At 34.6% G+C, this 20,762-nt stretch overlaps 1 protein-coding gene across 1 annotated transcript in view; it reads left to right on the forward strand.

Annotated features, from left to right (window-relative positions):
- The window catches only part of LOC136824639 (IQ domain-containing protein E-like), a 59,500-nt gene extending 44,480 nt beyond the window's left edge, over positions 1–15,020 (forward strand). The window contains exons 19-24 of the mRNA XM_067080628.1: positions 1,051–1,140; positions 6,882–7,081; positions 8,046–8,380; positions 10,751–10,885; positions 13,552–13,619; positions 14,035–15,020. Of these exons, the coding sequence (XP_066936729.1) occupies positions 1,051–1,140; positions 6,882–7,081; positions 8,046–8,380; positions 10,751–10,885; positions 13,552–13,619; positions 14,035–14,238 (1,032 nt within the window). The 3' untranslated portion in view covers positions 14,239–15,020. The remainder of the gene's footprint in view (positions 1–1,050; positions 1,141–6,881; positions 7,082–8,045; positions 8,381–10,750; positions 10,886–13,551; positions 13,620–14,034) is intronic.
- Positions 15,021–20,762: the final 5,742 nt, after the last annotated feature.

Genomic DNA, 20,762 nt, shown 5'->3' on the forward strand with positions numbered 1-20,762 from the left:
ATCTAGTGGGTCTTTTTGGATGAAATTTGGCACACAAGATCCTTGTCACATAAGATAACTTTTGACTAAAATTTTTTTTTGATGACGTCACTCATCATACCCAAAGTGAGCAAAAACCAAAACTTTCCTTTGTTCTTATAAATAGCTATTGTATTCTAACAAAGGCTTTAGAAAAGGTTGCATGAGTTTAAAATGCTTATTTTATCCTAAATATTCAATAAATTACGGTTTAAACGATATATTTGACATAAATTTGTAAATTGGAAAAGTGTCAATTTTTGTGACACCTTACTGTCAGAAAAGTCATCATGCTCAAGGTGTGAAAATTAATCTATCTTTTCAGGAGCTATTACCAATAAGTTGACCTCCGAACAGAAACAGCCCCCCCCCCTAGGCCAAATAGGGCTAAGGTAATGTAGACGGAAGTTTGCTTAATTGAAATTTAGTCTATCAATAATTTCGATTTTTTTTTTAACCGGGAGCTAAGGTAATCTGAGTAATTTTGAGGGAATCTGAAGTTTTGGTCCAACTTCAACAGAGGTTTTTCATGTTTTGTTAAATTGCGTACTTTCAGCAAAAGTTGGAATCTGAGGACGCATTCCTTTATGCAAATCGAACGATTGCTTTCATAATGATCGAAGTTACATGAACAACCTATATAATTCGCGTCGGTATTCGGCTATTGCCGGCGCAAATGCTTACCATCCTATGATAGCACACTCGACTTTTGTCATCAATTTTGACTTCTCTAGTCTAAATGACTAATTCAGATATAGTAGAAAATTTAAGTATAAGTATTGGAAGCAGCAAACTAATATTATCCCGTTACAATTATTTTATTTCCATATAACACCCATATTACATATATCGGACGGAGGATCGAGACAAAAATACCATTAGATGCTAGAGATTTCCTCATATAACACCCATATTACTGTATTACACGGATTATAGACGACTCCAGTCTACCTCCTCCCGTGCTTTCACTATAGGCTGACGTCGTTTTTAATGTTTTTTCTGTTCACTTTACTTTTCCTCTCATTCTGGTAGGCGTCGAGTACAACAACCACAGCGAATATAATCCGTCAATCGAATGATGAAAAACACGAGCATGATGAAGAAGAAGATGAATATGAAAATGTGAGAAGATTCAATTCTTTTACTTTCCATAACTCGAACCTTTGTCTAATAGTCCGAGATAATACCGCCCAATCTCGTCTTATTTCGTCATTATTCGATATCATTCTTTTTTTTCCCTAGCGCTCTGAAGAACTATTTCTACAGTTAACTCTCGCTAATTCGAACTCGAACGGGGAATCTTATTTGTTCGAATTACAGAGTGATTCTAATTATAAGAATTATTTCAAGTGGGTTTCTCCTTGACGGGGACTGGGAATAAGTCCGGAATAAACGGAAAAAAATTTTTATGATGAAAAATCCTCATGCCAGTGTCTTCAAAATGACGAACAATACAATAAGGCTCAAAAGCGCCAAAAACGTAGGAAAAAACCTTATCGGAGTTTTTGATTTTTCTAAAAAAGCGATGCATTGTGGGATTGTTTCAGGGGTATTACAATAGAATTCCCTCGAGGAATTCCTAAGAGAGTTCTATTGTAATATCCCCCGAAACAATCCCACAATGCATCGCTTTTTTAGAAAAGTCAAAAACTCTAATATGATCTATTGAATTATATAGACACAGTAGGTGGTTTCTCCATCCCGGCAAAGCTAAACTTTTGATCGGAGTTTTTTTGAAAATAGCTCTAATGGTAGCATGTATAAAGCTCAGTGGCAGCACCGTTGGACGTTATTTTTTCGGGAGTTTCTAAACTTCGACCAGAAATGACGACCACGACCGGCGACCACGACAAGCGATCAGATAAATTTGGATTATCGAGTTTTTCCCTTTCTCCAACGTAGAGTGTCTCTCCTAATCATTTGAATATATATCATATTGAGGAGTAAACTCACCCCTGTCTCATCTATTTTTTTAAAGCCACGTGCCAAATACGTAAAACAACCATTTCGACGCTCTTGGAGCTTGATTATGGTGTCAATTTCTATCCTTTTGTATTATCAGCATCAAAATAATTAGTGGCACCAAACTTTTTGAAAATGCTTTGAGAAGCTTTGTATTTCATCATCAGATTGTTATTTCTGTCGAATTTAGTCATTTTGTCAGCATAAAGACAATAGAATAATTGATTAGATTCATATCTCTAAAACAGGCCTTCCCAATTTTTTCCAACTGACAAGTTCTATCTATTCATACTAAAGGCATCTCATTCAGCATGATTAAAATATTTGGTGTAGCAAAGCTTACAAACATCATACTTAATGACCCTGTCAATATTTTTGTCAAATAGTGTTATTTCGTCAAGAAAATGACTGGTTACTTCAAAGGTCAATTTTTAGTATTCTGAGGACTTGATTTAAACATTCTCTACGGTGGAGAGAGCATATAAACTCGATAATCCAAATTTATCTGGTCGTCGGTCGTGGTCGCTGGTCGTGGTCACCATTTGTCGATGTTTAGAAACTCCCTATTTTTTCATAATAAATACAATGGCCCCTTTATACGGGCACCTTTCTCAAAAAACTACGATCAAAGATGGTGGACATTACTTCTTATTCCAAGGTTTGTAAAGGTGTTTGGTATAAAAACAAAGCAACCCTAAAATTTGCCTTGATACAAAGAATAGTACAAAACATGACACGTAAAATGCGGAAGAAATTAGAACAGTCGAGCCTCAACCAGCCCGGGGGCCACTTAATTCGTTTTTAATAAATTGGATGGCGCTGATAAGTTGCGGTGTAACGAATGCACTCAGCAAATTCATACAACTCGGACCAGACCCTTTTTTGGAGAAACACAAACAGAAAATCACGATAATCTTTTTCAAAATTTCGAGGTATTTTTGTGGTTCTATCTATGTTTCTTTCGAAAACTTTGATGGAGATGGGATTTGGAATGTTTTCCATTGTTTAGCTGTTTTTATATATATTTTTTGAAAACAAGAAATTCCAAGATGACGATTTCTATTAGTCTTACTTAACTGGACTCAGCGCCATCAAAATCATCAGGATGAAGTAGAAAGAAGTGCCAACAAAAAAAAGGAAAAATAATACGTTAGAGAATGAATATACAAAATAAGAGTATAATCGAAGATGGGTTAAAAGGTTATTAGATTTATTTTTTCACTATTTAACGATTGGGATGATTTCCTAAATCTTCCTTCCGAGTATCCCCGTCATAGGAAATGATTATCAATACAAAATGTCAATATCGTCTTAAGATTGGAAATTTTCGTCCCAAACTCGTGCTATATACCACGCGTCATTCGCTGGACATTTCGAAATTCGAAATTGGTTGTAAAAGTTTCCCAATGTAATTCTTGAAAAAAAAGAAAATAGTGTGTCTTATTTTCTAATGATGTCATTTGTCGAGGCGTAGGAAATTTTCCTCTTTTCCTCGCGCATCCGAGAAATTTCCATTTCTGAATATTTTCTATATTAGATAGTTCAACCCCTTCTTTTCCGAGTGGTCTTAAAGTTTGAAATAAGAAAAACTTCTTGTAACAATAATATTCCATTATTGTATCAAGCTCTTGGTTGATTTTGAAGTTTGAATTCATTTTTACACTCATAAATTTCCCCTGGATAATCTTACACTCTTTTTTTATTAGAACAATTTCGTAAGAACAGTAATGGTGCTCAAGAATACCAAAAAATGAGAACATTTAAAAACGATACTAAGCCTGGAATGACTGAATTTTGGGAAAATTAAGGATCAAAATGGTACAAATAGGGTATCAAGCTAGAAATACCCCGAATCTGCCCTAAGAACAAGAACAGGATAAAAACGTTTTGAGGCAAAAAAAAATAAGAACAGCTGAGCCTCAACAAAAATTTACTGGTTCTTATAACAAAAGAGTGTATTCTAATAAAAAAGTCTGATTTTACAAAATGGTAACCGCTTACATTTGAGAAATTTCAATCCTCTTATCGCAAACTGTGCCATTTGTTTCCCTTAGTTAAATGTCCAGTTCAATATCATTATGCCCAAAATGACTTTTTACAATGGGCTTTTACAATGGGTTTTTACCCCCATTGTTGAGGATATTGATTTTTCGAAGTATCGAACCCCCTGGATATCCTACTTTATTAGTAAAGACCCCCTGGATACCCACTCTTAAAAATATGCTCAACCCCCTGGATATCCTCTCTTATAAAGATGCTTACCCCTGGATATCGTATTTTTTACCTGAAAAGACACTTTACCCCCTGGATATCCGCTCCCTTGTAGATATTTAACCCCCTGGATATCCACTTTTGAACAAAAATCGTTAACCCCCTGGATATCCGATATCCTCGACAAGGGGGGGGGCACGGACTATTTCTGGAAAAGCTCCTTTGGAATGGCAACTCAAAACACTTCTGTAACAAAAAAAAGAAAGTTATGGTATCAAAAATGAAAAGCTTCCATGCAAAAAATGTTGTTAAGGTCTTGTTAGACGGTAACATTTTTGTGTAACATTTGCTAACATTTCTAAAAATAGAAGATTTCAAAAGTGTGCTCAAGAAATGTTAACATATGTTACACGCAAACATTTTGTGTGTAACATTTGATTTTTTTTATTAAAAAAGAGAGAAAAAGAGAGAAAAAGAGAGAAAAATCGGCGAAAAAACACGTGCGCACTTGAAGTATCCTTTTAAATTCCCTTTAAATGGCGGCATCCTTTGATTCAAAATGTTAACCATCGAGAGCAAATCATTTTTTTTTGATTTGCTATCTGCGCGTAACATTCGTTAACATTTGAATGTTTCTGAATGTTACACGCTTTTTTTTTTATAAGAATGGTGTAAATCCATTATATCATGGATATTCTTAACTTTTTTGGGAAAACCATCCAAAAATATTCTTACGGTATTCTTATGTTAAGATCGAAGTTGGCAATCTACAGGTTAAAATGCATTAAAAATGGCATTCTTAGGTTCAGTTGCTAAATTCCATGATGGTGATATTCTTACCATATTCTTAATTTTTTGGCCATTTTTCATCATGGACATTCTTATAAAGTGTATTCTTATAAAAAAAAAAGCGTGTAATCAATGTTACACAGTAACATTTTGTACAACATTTGCTATTTTTAGAAAATGTTACACAAAAATGTTACCGAATGTTATCGTCTAACAAGACCTACGTTAATTTAATCTATGCTACGCTGTTTTTGATGTTTATTTGCACGTACAAGTTTTGAAATTTCTTGCTTTTAATTTTTATTATACTCTTTTAATTAGTTGTTGTCTAGCCTGGGGTCCACTTAAGGGCTCTGACCATTGAGTTTAAAGCCCGAAGGGCTAGAGTTCAATCTCTAACCTTTCTCAGGCAAGAAAAAGTGAAGCCTTAAAAAATGCGCCGCATTTTTGACGACAGATTGAATCTAGCAATTCCTTTGTTTACGATTGATATTTTTTTCGAAATTTAGCGGTAAATTTTAGTTTCAATCTGTCATTTGTGCAAAAACCAGGCGAGCCGCTCAACTTTGGTAGGATTTGTTGGCTTCAAATCCTACCAAAGAGATTGACTTCTAGCCCTTCGGGCTTATACTTCATTGGCTCTGACCATAGTCGGAAAATTGATTTTAGTATTTCAACATAAAAGTTTTAACAAAGAATTGCTTTTATAAATTGCTATTTAATCAAATCCCTTAAGAGTAATTAAGAATTTAATTGCAAAAATGACGTTATGAACTTTAAAAAGAAGTTAATGATATGTTGCATCATCTTTTATAAAAAGTGCTAAGTTTTAATGGGTAATTAGCCTTTTTGTTTGGAATTTTTTACAAACTGTCCGCAAAGAATTGAACTGTTTTAAATTTTTCAGAAAATTTTCTGAATTAATGCATCAAAAGATATGACTGTTTTTGGGACAAAAATTGGGATGGAAAATTGGTCAAAAAGCACTATTTTGAAGATTTTGATGCAAATAAGCTTTTAGAAAGATTTTTCGAAAAAATTATTTTAGTTCGGTAAAAGATACACCGCAAAAAATTTTTCAACATGTTTTTTCATTGCCGAAAATAAGCTCTTCAAAGTTAAAATACTCTTCTTTGCAAAAGTCTTCATTTTCTTCTTCATCAAATTTTTTCATTGCGATTCTTAAATTTTCAGACTCAAGGATAATTGGCCTAACAGAAAATGTATAACATGTCACAGTTTTGTGGGCTACATCAAGTAGAACTTTATATTTTGTAAGTGGCAAATGTTAAAAATTCACCATGGTCAGAGCCCTTAAAGATTTTTTAAAGACTGGATGGCGCGATTAAGTGGTCCGGTAGTATTTTTCTTTCGTTGTTTTTGCCAGGAAAAAAAGAATGAAGCAATGTTTTTATTTGAAAATAAGGGATTCAAAATCTGTTATTGATGTTTGTTTCTCATTCTTAATTATATTTTTCAACTTCAAGTAGCTTTTTTGTTATTTGGATTTTAAACGTTTTTTTTTTTCATAATGGCAACCTCGTCGAACGCTCCTAGTCTGCTTCACTGGACTTAGCGTCATCTAAAATTACACGCATTTTTTATAAGAATACACTTTATAAGAATGTCCATGATGAAAATGAATATGGTAAGAATATCACCAGCATGGAATTTAGCAACTGAACCTATAAGAATGCCATTTTAATTGCCAATTTCGATCTTAACCTAAGAATACCGTAAGAATATTTTTGGGTGATTTTCGCCAAAAAGTTAAAAATATCCATGATGAAATGAAAAAACACCATTCTTATAAAAAAAAGCGTGTATTAGGAAGCAAAGTTCAGCCAGAAGTAGACTCTAGTCTAGTTGTTGTCTAATAAAAATTCATGATCATTTCACAGGCTATCATTTCCATTCAATCCTCATGGCGTGGTCATAACGCCCGTCGAGGCTATCTAAACACCATCCCTCGAAACGACATTTCAATGACGTCACGTGATCAAGATATCGATCAGACGGATGAGGATGTTTCGCTTATTCAATCCACATTCAGAGCGCATGTCCAGAGAAGCCGAGTATTAAAAAAGGCTGAAAGTCAAAGGTAAAGCTTGAGTGTGTTATTAAAGTCAAAAGGCTGTGTGCCGAGGAATCAAAAGTATCACTCAGTTTTTTAAACAGACTTCTAACAGCTCGCAGTAAAATGCTGGAACTCTTTATAATCGAATTGCAAAGTTGTCGATACTTTATATTGGAGCCTGTAGGATTTTTAGCACAGAAAATTAACAAAGCCGGCTTTGGAGAATTATACTTTAAATGCATCTCTGCTAAAATTCAGAAGGATAAACCCTATTCATACAAGGCTTTTAGGGTCAGTTTAGAACTAGGGGAGGACTTGCTTTTCCTGTACCACCCCTTGACTTTTGATCTAATTGGTCTTTTTGAATGAACTTTTGCACACAAGATCTTTTTTAACTTGTGAAGATCTGAAAGAGATCGTTATTTTGCAATCTGTTTTTTTTGGTTTATCTTCGAGTAGATACATATCGAAAGTCTAACCTCGACTGTGGTTGCAAAACTACTTAACAACCATTCAGATATTCTTAGGTTATAAAACATAAAACAGTCAAAGACTGAAGAATTACTTAAAACATAAAACATAACTTTCATCAGTTATTTCGCGTAGGTTTCAGGCCGAAACATAGCGGTATTTTCTCACGAAACTTCTAAATCAATCCAAAACCCTTTTATAGGATTTACCCCTTTATTTCATTATCAACGTCCCAAAATATTTTGTGGGTGTAGTGACATTTTGAAATCATTTGCAAAAGATTTTAGCAGGACTTTTATCGTTTTAAAATGCACGCTTTTTTATAAGAACACGAGACTGAAAATTGGCCAAAACCTAAGAACAAATTAAGAACAATCTGAGCCTCAGCTCTTGCAAATATTTAAAAACTACCTAAATAAGACCAAGACTGAATCCAATGTGTAAACGCAATTCTTTTTATATATTGAAACCAATTTCCGTTTTTGTTTTGATTCAATTTTCACTTTGTCTTCCATAGGAAGAATTCAGTAAACCAACGAAGACAAGCAAAAACGGATGACTTTGAGTCTGGAAACGATTCCGATAGTGACGATGACGATGTCGTGATCGGGAGCAGTGCAAGTCTATCTCGTTACCGTGGAAATAACCCACCCACGCCCACCAAACGCCAATCAAAATCACGTGACCCTACTATTTATAAAGATCCAGAAGTTTCAGGGGAATGGTACCAAAATAAGAACAAAGGTCGGTCACGTGATAACATGTCTCAATTTATGCATGAAAACGAGGCTGAGGATGAGAGAAGAAGGAAGGTTGATGACATTCGAAAGAACAGTAGACACCGATATGAAGGTATTTAAAAAGTTCTGATCAAACCTAAACCATTTAACCCCCTGTTCACATTTTCCTTATTTGCATTTCCGTATCTACAGTTGACGCTCTCTAATTCGATAGTTAAGGGGAATTGGATTTTCATCGAATAAGGGAGCGTATCGAGTAGTAGAACGTCGAATATAATTGAATTTTGACCGTAAACGACATAAATGCGTACATCTTTCTTCCATAGCTCCCGACTACTCGAACTTTCCAAACTGTTCTTTTTAGCTCTGACTGCACACCTTTGAATTCGGGTAAAATCCCAGCTTACTCAAAAACATTTAGATTTTGATATTAGATCCGGGTATGCTTCAATTGTGGTATCAATAACTAAATATTGACAATAACAAACACACACTATCAGCAATTTTGAACAATAAAAACAGTACAATGTAGTCTCAATAAAACAGCCGTAATGACGGCTGCAAACTCCGGTAATTATCATTTTTGAATAGCGAACCATTATGCAAACATTTTTATCGTGGTCAGCCTTTGTTAATACATCTAACAACAATTTAAAAGAGTATATCCTAGTAAGTGCGAGCACAAACGCAAACCAAATTGGGAAATCAAACGGGAAAGATCGGTAAATCGAACCCGACTATCGCCATTAATCGGATTTACGCACAATTACAAATGAAAAACACTGATTTTAAGAAACTCCGTAACTGGAGTTTAATAACTCGAACATGCACAGGAAATCGAAATTTGTTAGAGTTGTGAAATTTTCGAGTTATGGAGTAAGGTTTATAAGGCAGGAACTGAAGGAACCAGAGTGCAGAGAACTTTTTCGAGTGCAGATACAGACACTTTTAATAGCATAAATTTTCACGGGAATTAAATTTCGTGGTTGAGCTCATCTGCGAAATTATGAGATTTTGCGGGGACTTAATTTCGTGGATGACATTATCGGGAGACAACTATTTCAAGATTTTGTCTTTTTACTGCAAAAATTGCATATGTTGTTGTTGAAATACGCATTATTAGCGCTTCTTTGATGCCAATTAGCATTTTAAAAGCAGTTATTTGACATTTTTTTGAGCTTTGTTCAAAAAAAAATTTCATGGATTTCTTTTGGACTGAATCTCGCGGATGACACCCAAATCCGCGAAATCCGCGAAATTTAATAATCCCCGCGAAAATTTATCCAATTAAAGTATATCATCAGTAATTTTTTTGCTTACACTCCAATTTCAAATGAAAGAAAGCCAACATTAAGAAATTTAGCTTAAAATGACTGAATGTTAAGAAAATCAAGACTCGTAAAAATAGCAAAAAAAACTATTCAAATAGGGTATTTTGCGCCTAAAAACGGCATTCTTAACATAATGATAGCAGATAAACGGGATAAGAAAAAAGAACATCCGAGTCTGTAACAAAAGTTCAAGAGAACTTATGAAGAAGGATATTTTAAGATTGAAATACAGTCAAAGTCAAGTCAAGTATTCTTTGAAGCTCTATGGCCAATCCAATCCTTGTTGGGTTTAGATTGTAAACTTTTATTATTATTATTATTATTTTTAATAACCTAAACTTGAACGGTTTTTCCTGTTTCCTGAGAGGAGCTGAGGCTCGATTGTTCTTATCTATTTGGCACTTTGAGCCTCAAATTGTTCTTATCTTGTTCTTATATTCAGAAAAAAATCGAGGTATTATAGGTTTTATACCCTGCTTATACTATTTTGACCCTTCATTTGCTCCAAATTCAGCCATTTCAGGCCTAGGGTACGTTGTTCTTGAGTTGTTCTTATTTCCCAGCAATGTTAAACGTGTTTACTTTGTTCCTTGAAAATGAATTTCATTTTACGTTTAAACGTACCTGTATCGTTATGTAACTCAACGCGCGTACATACTCTAACTTAGAAAATTGATCTGACCAAACTTATGTTACATAAAGTAGATTATAGATATATTTTCGGATTTAAGAGTATGCTTGAAGCCGGAAGGCCTTCCTCCATGTCCTGCTGGTGCTGGTTAAGATAGTATTCGAAAGTGTCGGCATATGGATAAACTCTCGAACTTCTATTATCCGAATCTTTCTATAACTTTTTTCCAGTTCCTGTCGTAGTCAAGGAGAAAACCTCTCTAAAATATTTTCTGTAATTATTCGGATCTCTCTGTAATTCGAACAAATAAGATTCCCCGTTCGAGTTCGGACTAGCGAAAGACAACTGTAGTAAAAATAAGATTTTTTTTAAGTCATTTCTATTTATCTTTCATGCTTCATGTGGTTTTCTTTGAGTTATCTTTACAAAATCGTCTACGCAAAAAACTATGATAAGTTTTGCAATCCTGTTACTGCATTTCACGTAAACAAGGTATTCTTTCTTCTATTCTTCCAAACAGATTCTTCACTGAAGAAATTGAAATCTTCTTCCTCTCCATGGCAACAGAAACCATCAGCCAATCAGATTGAAGAAAGCGATGAAGAAGACAACAGGGCGCCATTTACCAAAAAATCATCATCTAATCGAAAGGAAGGTAACGGAAATATTCCATCTTTTTGTCTTGATTCCCTCGTCAAATTAGACACCCCTGTGTCACAGACCCGTTGGGACTCCAGCCCCACTGGAAAATTTGGCAAAAATTTCTTCCCCGGTGGGAAAATACCCTGGAATTTCAGCCCCACTAGCAATTTGACTTTGATTTCATCCCCATTTGAGACCCAATGTTTAGAAATTGCACTCTAAAACCATCCCAATTGGATTTTTTCACCTAGGAACAATAAAATTTCTATCCCCATTGAGATTTCAATAGGAATTTTTATTCCCACTGAGGAAAAAGTTCCACCGGGGCTGTGAGACAGGGATGTAGTTAGATTTTAGCTTATAATTTCGATAACTGAACCTTGAGTCCGTACCACTTAGATCATTTTTTTAAAAGATTGAAGGAAAAAGGGACGCTGAAAGTAAATTGTCTGAATCTAAACTTTATTCGGCATCAATTAAATGTGATTCTACATAAGAAATTAAACATCCCATCTTTGTGAAAAGTTTTTATGAGGTTTTCTATGGACAAGAATATTTTTCCGATTTTTTTTTATCCAATACGTGTCGTCGAGTTTCTGTCCGTTTCTTTTCATCCCCACTGACTGAAAAAATCCTACCGAAGGGGGTGTTCAAAACAAAACATGATTTAGTCTGTGGTTTGATCTTTATCGATTTTTTTGGCGCAGGAACATCCTAAAACTTACTGGTGCAGCTGATTATCGCTTGAAAACGACTTTCCTCTATTTTCTCTTGTTCTAATCGAAATTTTCGATGAAAATTCTAACTGTTACTTAAAGCCATTAATTTTTTTGTTTTTTTTTGCGTTTTCTCGAGATTTTCCAATGACTTCAAACCGATATTGTCATATATAGTCCACAGGGATGAAACCTTTATCTATTCAAAAATGAAAAAATAGAAAACAATATACATGTATTTGAAGAAATTCATGAAGTTTATGAACAGCTATCTTCTATTAGGAGATTCGGTGGCAGAGCATTTTGTGCTTACAGTGACTCTTCAGCACTGCATACTGCACCCTGGCTGAACAGATCAGCAGAAGACAGAATTTCACAGCATCTCAGCGCCATAAAACTAACTCACTCCCCTTGTCTCGTAGGCTCGATTAGTATACAGCTTGTTCAATATATTTTGTACACGGAAAATTTATGCAAGTTATATAATTTTAGACAAGGAAAAAATAAGATTTTTCTAACAGAGGCTTTAAATTTTTCCCTTTTCGGCCAGCTGGTTGACCAGGAAACACCTTGAAAAGGATTTCAAAATGGTGTATATGGGGTTCTAAATTTATGTAATCTACTGACACGATAAATGGACTCTGACTTGGCTTTTTTTACTGGTGCAAACTGTTCCAAAACAAGAAATTTTGGCGGGAAAAAAATTTGGCCAACTGAGCCCATTTGCCAATTTTGGTGCCATTTGGCAGATTTTATTTTGGCGATTTGATAAAATTTCTAAATTTGGCAGGAATTAATTTTGGCCCTATAAATCTAAATTTGGCGGGAAGAAGTTTTGGCAAATTTGGCAAATTTTTGAGGCAATTCATCAAATTCGTCGATATTTCTTTTCGAGTCGTGTTTTTTTGTTATATAACATTAACCGCAGTATTTTGGATCATCAAAAATCTCCTAAAAATAATCCGTCCTAATACCTGCATATGGTATGCTAATAGAAAGTGCTGTTTTGAAAAATATTTCAAAATATTTGCCATATTTCAAATCTCAAGCCTCGATCTAAGGTTTTCTTGTAATACGTAACTTTGTATAATATTTCATAAAGTCTCTTACTGGTACAACTCGTTTCTTGATACAAAATTACGAAAATTGATTAAAAATTGTGTCACCTTCCCGGGGGTACTTTGGCAAAATGGTATGTGCGAAAGTCTCTCAAAGTGGTACAAAAACCATTTAAAAAATTCAAAATTTCCTCTCTCAAAGGGTCGTTATTTTCCAAAATTTGGACAAAAATCGAGTGAAAATGATTGAAATTTTGAGAAAAGTCTCTCTAAGGGTCCAAAAAACGCCAATTTTTCCTCTCTCTAAGGGTCGATTTTCGATTTTTGGCTCGGAAATACCCGTCACCTAACAAACCTAGTACCCCCTGGAATCACCTTACATATGGTATACCTAATTTTTATATGTCTGATGAAAGGTGCCAAATTTTTAAATGCATTGAATTTGGTGGATTTGGCGGATTGGGCTCTTCCAGAAAAAAATTGTACATGGGGATATAACAATTTTTAGTGATTTACCCCCCGAACAGGGTGACTTTTGGCCCCCCGGACAATAGCTTTTACCCCCGGACAAGCATTTGCTGACCCCCCGGACACCCCAAATTACCCCCGGACAGAGCAAATTTACCCTCCGGACAAGGCTAATTTTGATGATTTTTTGCTACCCCCCGGACAAAATATCAAAATATCCTCCACCCCCCATGTACAATTTTTTTTCTGGAAGAGCCCATTTAGCCGAAAATATTTCATGCATTCCAAATTCTTGGTTTTCAGGCTTTAAACAGTTTTTGGTAAATTAAGAATTTCAATAACATTTAAGCCTTAAAATTAGAGTGATCCAAGCGTGTCAAAAAGCCTGTCGAACATCTGTCGAATAATTATGAATCACTGTTTTCTTTTACAAACAGATGCAATGAAGAAGGGCATCAACAAGAAATGGAGCAATAGCGCTTCCAACAAAGGCTCCAATTCAAAGGTAGGATCCACATTATCTCTCTTCTTTATTACCTTAAAACTGTTTGTCAATAAATATCCTTTAGGGTTTTCCGCGGAAATTTCGTGCACCAGAGTGATCATACATCCAAAAATTATTATATTTGATCTGTGACATCGTCTATTATGCTCGATACGATTGTATTTCAGAAATTTTCAAAGTTTGAGTTTGAGTTTGAAATTCTACCGTCGCCGAACGTTTTAACACAGTCGCCCATAACATTCTTAAGTTTTTTTTTACCAAAGCCCATTGCTTCATATTCTTATAAAAACATGTATAATTGTAATGCCCATTATTTTCCAATATTCCCTTGAGAACGGACCGAGTCGGGAAAAATCAAAGTATAATAGCCGCATTCTTCTTCACCGTTCAACACATTATTTTCCAAAATTAACAGCAACATAATGAAGAAAACTTTCGCCGTCAAGTTCAAATGCGTCAAACGAAGGAGTTGCTGACAGCGTTCGACGAGGGTGATGGTGATGATGACGAAAGTGATGATGATGATGATTTGATCATGTCTCCTTCCATCCCAAGAAGTAAAAACCAACAGAAGATGATGATGAAAAAGAAAAGTCTCCTCGATGATGAACTCTTCTAAAAACACAAACTCAAACACAGTCCCTTATTTCGCTTTTTTATGATTCTGATAATACTCACGATTGTATCACGTCCATCATTAAAATCGAAATGTGGTACGAGTGGCTCTGGGTACGAGATTGTTAAAAAAATTTTTTCTCGCTAAAAAGTCCACCTTTTTACCTTTTTAGACTTTGAACTGTGGTAAACGGTTTGGTGATTTAATTTCATTAAATATCTTTACCAGTAAAGTCAAGTTCTGCTCTAAAGGAATGCGGTGAGTGATGATGACTCGACCTGCTTGTTAAGCTGTGTTTCTTTCTGCCTGAAAACGAAAATGAAGACGAAAGCGAAAACAACTTTATGATTGACAGTAGATTGTGTATGTTTTCCTTAAGTGAGCCATTCACTGCGCTTTAAAGCTGTTTTACTTATTCCATTCTAAATCCAGATGAAGAACTTGAAAAGGTTGGGTTATGCTTCTCATTTTGCTCCTTCCTTTTGGTCCGGGATTGGAAGTCCCGCTAACGCTCACAATTTTTTTTTGTAATTTGAAATTCCATTTGGGATGTTGGTTTAGCAAGATCTTTCATCCCGTTTCTTCTGATCAGTTTTCTCTTTGTTGGACAATTTTTTCCCAATAAACGGAAAATTCCTTTTTCTGGATATTATTTGTAAATAATTTAGAATTTTTGTTGGTAATATTTTAAAATGCACATTATATATAAATCATTTTTAATTGTACATTATTATCATATTGTATATCAATTTTTGCTTTTATTATTTACTTAAAAAACAACACAAAACTTATACTAAGCATTTAAGAATTAAGATTTAGAATTTTATGTGTAATGCCTTCGGGTTTCTTTCTAACGATTGAAAGCTGCACTATGAAATGAAAGGGTCTAATTTTGAATGTCGAATTTCGGGGGGGGGGGTGTCACCTTCTTTTAAAAATCGAGAGGATATCACAGACCTAATTATAAAAAATCGTACTTACTTAGTATATACAGTAAGGTGAAAGAATCCGTTAGTAGATGCCAGCAGCCTATAAGAGCCCCTGGCCCATCTTTCGCTGGGCAAGGGCTCTGGTTGGTGGTACGAGGAGATTCAGGAGCAGCCAGCGGAGGAATTTTTCAAAATATCTGTTCTTTTATTCTAGGAGAGGGAATTTGGGAGTAAAATCCAGGAGCCAGCAATTTTCCAAGCACTTCAAAAAATCTAGGAAGGAGTATGAAACATCTGTTCTGAAAATCCAGGAGCAATAGATTTGGAAAAAAATTTTTCCCAGCAAACCTTAGATGTGCCCTGTCTAAAGAATCCAGGACTAGATTTAAACACAGTATGTAGATGCTGTTTTTCCAGGAGCATCTCGACGGTCAATTAAAGAATATGAAAACAGATGAATTCTCCAGGAATCGTGATTTTAACTCGGAACAGATGAAAATTTCCAGGAAGCTATATTTTTTCAAGAACAGATACGCTTATCCAGGAGTCTGGCAGGAAAAGAACAGATACATTCATTTTCCAGGGAAAGTTACCGTCCTTCAGAACAGATCGACAGATCATTTGGAAATTCTAGACGTTGGCTGCTCTTGGAGATTTAACGGTACACGGCGTTTTGTTAATCAATTCCAAACAACAAAACCCCCGGAAACACAAAATCGTAGATAGGAAAAAAAACATGTTCGACTGACGGTCAATTTTTATCATCTTTGAGACCAAGTGTCGTGGGCGGTCAACAACCGCCATCGAAATATCAGATAAACCGCCCACCCAATATGGTACCCATGACTGCGCTGAGTTTTCGAAACAAGACGTGATGAAACATCCATGCTACATCAATTTTCAATTTCAATTTCAATATCTTTTTATAACAGTTAAAAATGAGCTAAAAGATACAATTCCATGAATAAAAATATCCTATAAGAGGATTTCAAAGCTATTCACAGTAAAAATAACCTATTATGGAATATAGGTTACAAGGAAAAACATACTATATACGTTATTTTACAGTTTACTATTAAAAACAAAATATAAACAGGGAAGAAGGACTATATAGATTGTCCCATGAAACAACTAAGAGAAAAAAAAAAGCATTTCACCAATAAAATGTGAATTTAGAAATACTATATGTTATGTGGATAAAAAGCTCCACAAGGTTCAACAACCACAGGGTGTCAATTAAAATGTCCTATATAAATCAAAAATGTCTATATAAATCAAAAATGTCTAGAAATATAAGAGATTATTTACTCATTTTTCAAATCTTTCTTCAAATGAGTAGAGAAAGCTGTAGAAGAGTACTCAGCTAATTTATAACAATTCCTATGGTTCCAGAACTGAGGCCCATGGAACATTAGCGGACAGAGAGCTTGGTCAAAATGAATAGTACCAACATTGTTTTTAGAATTTTTCCTAGCGATCATATTGCCAGTTTGAGATCTTTGGAAGAGACAAATCAATGAAGATGGAAGATGATTGTTTAGGAATTTATGTATGAGTTTACATGATTCAAGCTCATATAGTTGATCTATATTAAGTGGGTTAAAGATGATCTCATCCTCCATAGGAGGACAGACCTTGTTAATATAATTTTTACATTTAAGTATGGATTCATTAATTTTACCCAAGCCATTGGTTACAGGGGAACCCCATGAAGTTATACCGTATGTCAGATGTGAGTTCACTAAGGCATAAAAAAGAGATCATATTCTTTCTAGGAAGAAACCAGCCAACTTTGTGTAGAATACCTATATTCTGCTTAATTCTTGTGTGCAGTCTCTTGAGATGTTCTCTCCAGCTCAGTTTATGATCAATGACTACTCCAAGGTATTTAGCTTCATTGACATGGTTCAGAGTCTGACCTGAAATAGAAATGTTGAAATTAGTTTGTTTGTGCTCACTGAAGATCATATAGTTGGATTTAGAGATATTTAGAGTAAGTTGATTAGCTCCTAGCCAGTCTGAAATCTTGCCAACCTCAACATTAATAAGATTTTGAAGAGCTTCAGGGTCTTTATGACTCATAAAAAGACACGTATCGTCAGCAAACAACGTCTGTGAGAATGATGAATTCAATGGCAGGTCATTAATATAAATCAAGAAAAGAAGGGGACCAAGCACTGAACCTTGGGGGACCCCGTGAGACATGGGTAAGGGTGTTGAATTAGCGTCGTTGCAGTAAACGCTTTGTTTTCTGTTTGCAAGATAACTTCGAAACCATGATAGAACAGGACCCCTTATTCCAATTTTTTCGATTTTTTTTAGCAGTATTGCATGATTAACTGTATCAAAGGCTTTTGCCAGATCGAGGAAGATTGCACAACCAGTCTCTTTGTTTTTTTTGCATTTGTAGATAAAATTTGTGAGATGTAGGATTGCACAAGAGGTAGACTTACCTTTCTGGAACCCATATTGACCATCAAATAAAATTTTGTTCTTGTCTAGAAATTCAGTAATTCTCTCATGGACAATTTTCTCAAAGATCTTATCGAATAATGGAAGGACTGATATCGGTCTGTAGTTTTTTATATCCGTCTTATTCCCACTTTTGAAAAGAGGTGTAACTTTTGCATGTTTCAGAAGTTCTGGGAAGACACCTGTGGATAGAGATTTGTTGATTAGTATTGCAAGTGGATTGGAAATTAAATCAGCAGTACCTTTGATGATGTTTATGGGGAAATTGTAAATGTCCTTGGCCTTCTTTGAGTTAAGATTATTCAAATGTGTAAGCACCTCATAATCATTTGTTGGTCGAAAAAAGAAGCTGGAGTTGTTATAATTAATTTTTTTTAGATAAGAATTTAGATTATGATGTTTGGAAATTTTTTTAAGAAGGTTGGGTGCCACTTCAGAGAAGTATTTATTGAACCCTTCCGATATTTGATGAGATCCTGTGTAGACTTTATTTTGAAGATTCATGGAATTTGGAAAATGGTTTTTTTTATCTTTACCAAGAAAAGACTTGATGTTCTTCCAGAATTTCTTGATATTGTTTTTCGACAGGATAAATTTGTTCTTAAGATAGATAAATTTTTGTTTGCGAATATCTTTGTTGATTTCATGCAATAGAAGCTTGTACTCTCTATGAACCAGTGGATCTTTCTCCTGCATCCATTTACCATAGAGGCAGTTCTTAATTTTTGTTTTTTCCAAGATTGCTGGAGTCATCCAAGGATTTTTTTCTTTTTTAAGTTGTTGTTTGGATGGAGATTTGGTTGGTACATGCATGTCAAAAAGTAAATTAAGACCTGTGTGGAAAAAGTTGTACATTTGGTTAATATTCGTTGCATTTTGAAAGATGTTAACAAAGTCAATGTTTGAAAAATCTTCTCTGAAGTCTTTAATATTAAATTTGGAAAAATCTCTTCTCTTTTTCCTAGTTTTTTGAATAGTTTGTTTAGGGTGAGGCACAAATAAAAAGTTGGGTAAATGATCAGTGATGTGTGGAATAAGGTTACCACTGATACATTCATTGGATATGTCATTGTAAAAAATATTATCGATGAGTGTGTGAGAAGTTTCATTAAATCTTGTTGGTTGAACAATATAAGGAAGAAGACAGCTAGACATCATTGTATCAAAAAAAGTGTTTGTAGGACGGTGGGAGTCACAGTTCATTAAATTAATATTGAAATCTCCCATAATGACAGTCTTTTTGTTTTCTTTGCTGATTTTTTGTAAGATAGAAGATTCAAATTCATTGGTGAACTTCAGAATGTCACTATTTGGATGTCTATAAACAACGCCAACAAGAATCTTACTGTCAAGTTCTATAAAGAGACACTCAAAATCAGAGTTCTTACCTGATGATGAAATTGTCAAGTCATTTCTTTCTTTGTAGTTCAAATTATTTTTGATGTACAATCCAACACCTGCATTTTGACTTTTCCCACTTTTGGCTTCAAGTGGGTGATATCCATCCAGTGTGGGTTTAGAAACTGGGCTGTTGTCGCTATCCCAGGTTTCAGAGATACCTATAACGTCAAACTCATACTTCAAGATTGTTAATAAGTTAACAAGAGGATCAAAATTTTTATTGAGGGATCTGATGTTTGTGTGAAGAAAGGAAATGTAATCTGATGAAGTATTTTTGGTAGTTGATAAAAAGTTCTTCATGTCATAGTAATTAAAATTTATTAGGCTATCCTCACAGTCTTCATTTAGATTTATGTTAAGTACAGGAAGATTATTAAAGTCTTCAAAATTATTATCAAATTTAATTGATTTGGTTAGTTTGTTAGCAGTTTTAAATTCTTCAAAGGGAAAGTCAAGTGATTGAAATGGAAAATTAAGACAGTCGTTACAAGACCAGATTTTATGGTTTAATTCAAGATTTTTAGAATTAGTGCCAAGACACTTGAGGTGAATGGAGTGATTACCCAGTTTACAATGAATGTGTTTATCAAGACCAATGGTATTATTGCATTCCTTACACACGTTGGAATTAAGTTTAGTAATGTTAGAGTTAAACGTCTCGTGAGTATTTTAGGTTAAGATTGGTGATGTTTGAGAAAGGAAGTGTATTTGAAATGCATTTTTGACAAAAGTATGGTAGTGGTGAATTAGCTAATTGGTTATAATGCCTTGTGGTAACCTTGATGCATTTGATATGAAGCCAGGTGTTACAGATCTCACAGAAAACCCCACTGTTATTGACGTTCAGCGAGCAAACATAGCATACAGAGGATTCAAAAAGAGCTTTGTAATCGTTAGCGGCCATCATAAAGCATGCGAAAAAGTATTAATAACAGAATAACAAAGAAAATAATAGCAATAGAAAAAAAGTCTGAAAAGAACGTCTTAGTTAGCAGCAAGTCTAATGATATCACTTTTTGAGAGTACAATTTGCTTTTCAGATTTAGAGTTTCTGGAATATTTCTTCCATGCATAGGTGACCCCATTTACAGTGATGACCTTTTCATATAGTCCTGATTTTTTTCATGGATCATCAAATCAAAGGATTTTAAGTATTCATTTCATTTTTGACTCAACATTTCCAATTCTGTTTTCCTCAAGGCTTCCCTTTGCCTTTGGTTGCTCTGGAGAAATTCCCAGGAGAATAATTTACCGGGATAAGGGATTTTTCTAAATTCTAGTTTTCTAGCTAGTCTAGAGGAGGCAGCAGGCTAGATTGTCATTATTGACAACAGTCTAAACAATGAACTTAAACTCCTATATCAGGATTAGAAACTAGGCTAGGCTAGACTACTCTTACCTCTTTTATCTTTTCCCTTACAACAATACAATGCTGACAAGTTGACACAACACATTAAGCGCACGCACATGCACATTGTCATTGACAAGTAATCCCTGAGAGAAGTTTTTATTGAAATCTGCAACAAAAACAAAAGTTGTCTCTTCTACTGATTGGACCATTCCAGAATTTGTCTGTAACAGGGGGCGGACAACACAGGATTTCCGTGGCTAGTTTTCACCAAAATTCAAAATTTCCAAGGCGAGAGAAGAAAATAAATATATGAATTTCCAAGGCAATTGAATTTAAAAAGGCATTAATTCTGGCGATAATGAAACCCGTAGTTT

Source organism: Clytia hemisphaerica, unplaced genomic scaffold, assembly GCF_902728285.1.
Source record: "Clytia hemisphaerica strain Z4C2 unplaced genomic scaffold, Clytia hemisphaerica genome assembly, whole genome shotgun sequence".
NCBI lineage: Eukaryota > Metazoa > Cnidaria > Hydrozoa > Leptothecata > Clytiidae > Clytia > Clytia hemisphaerica.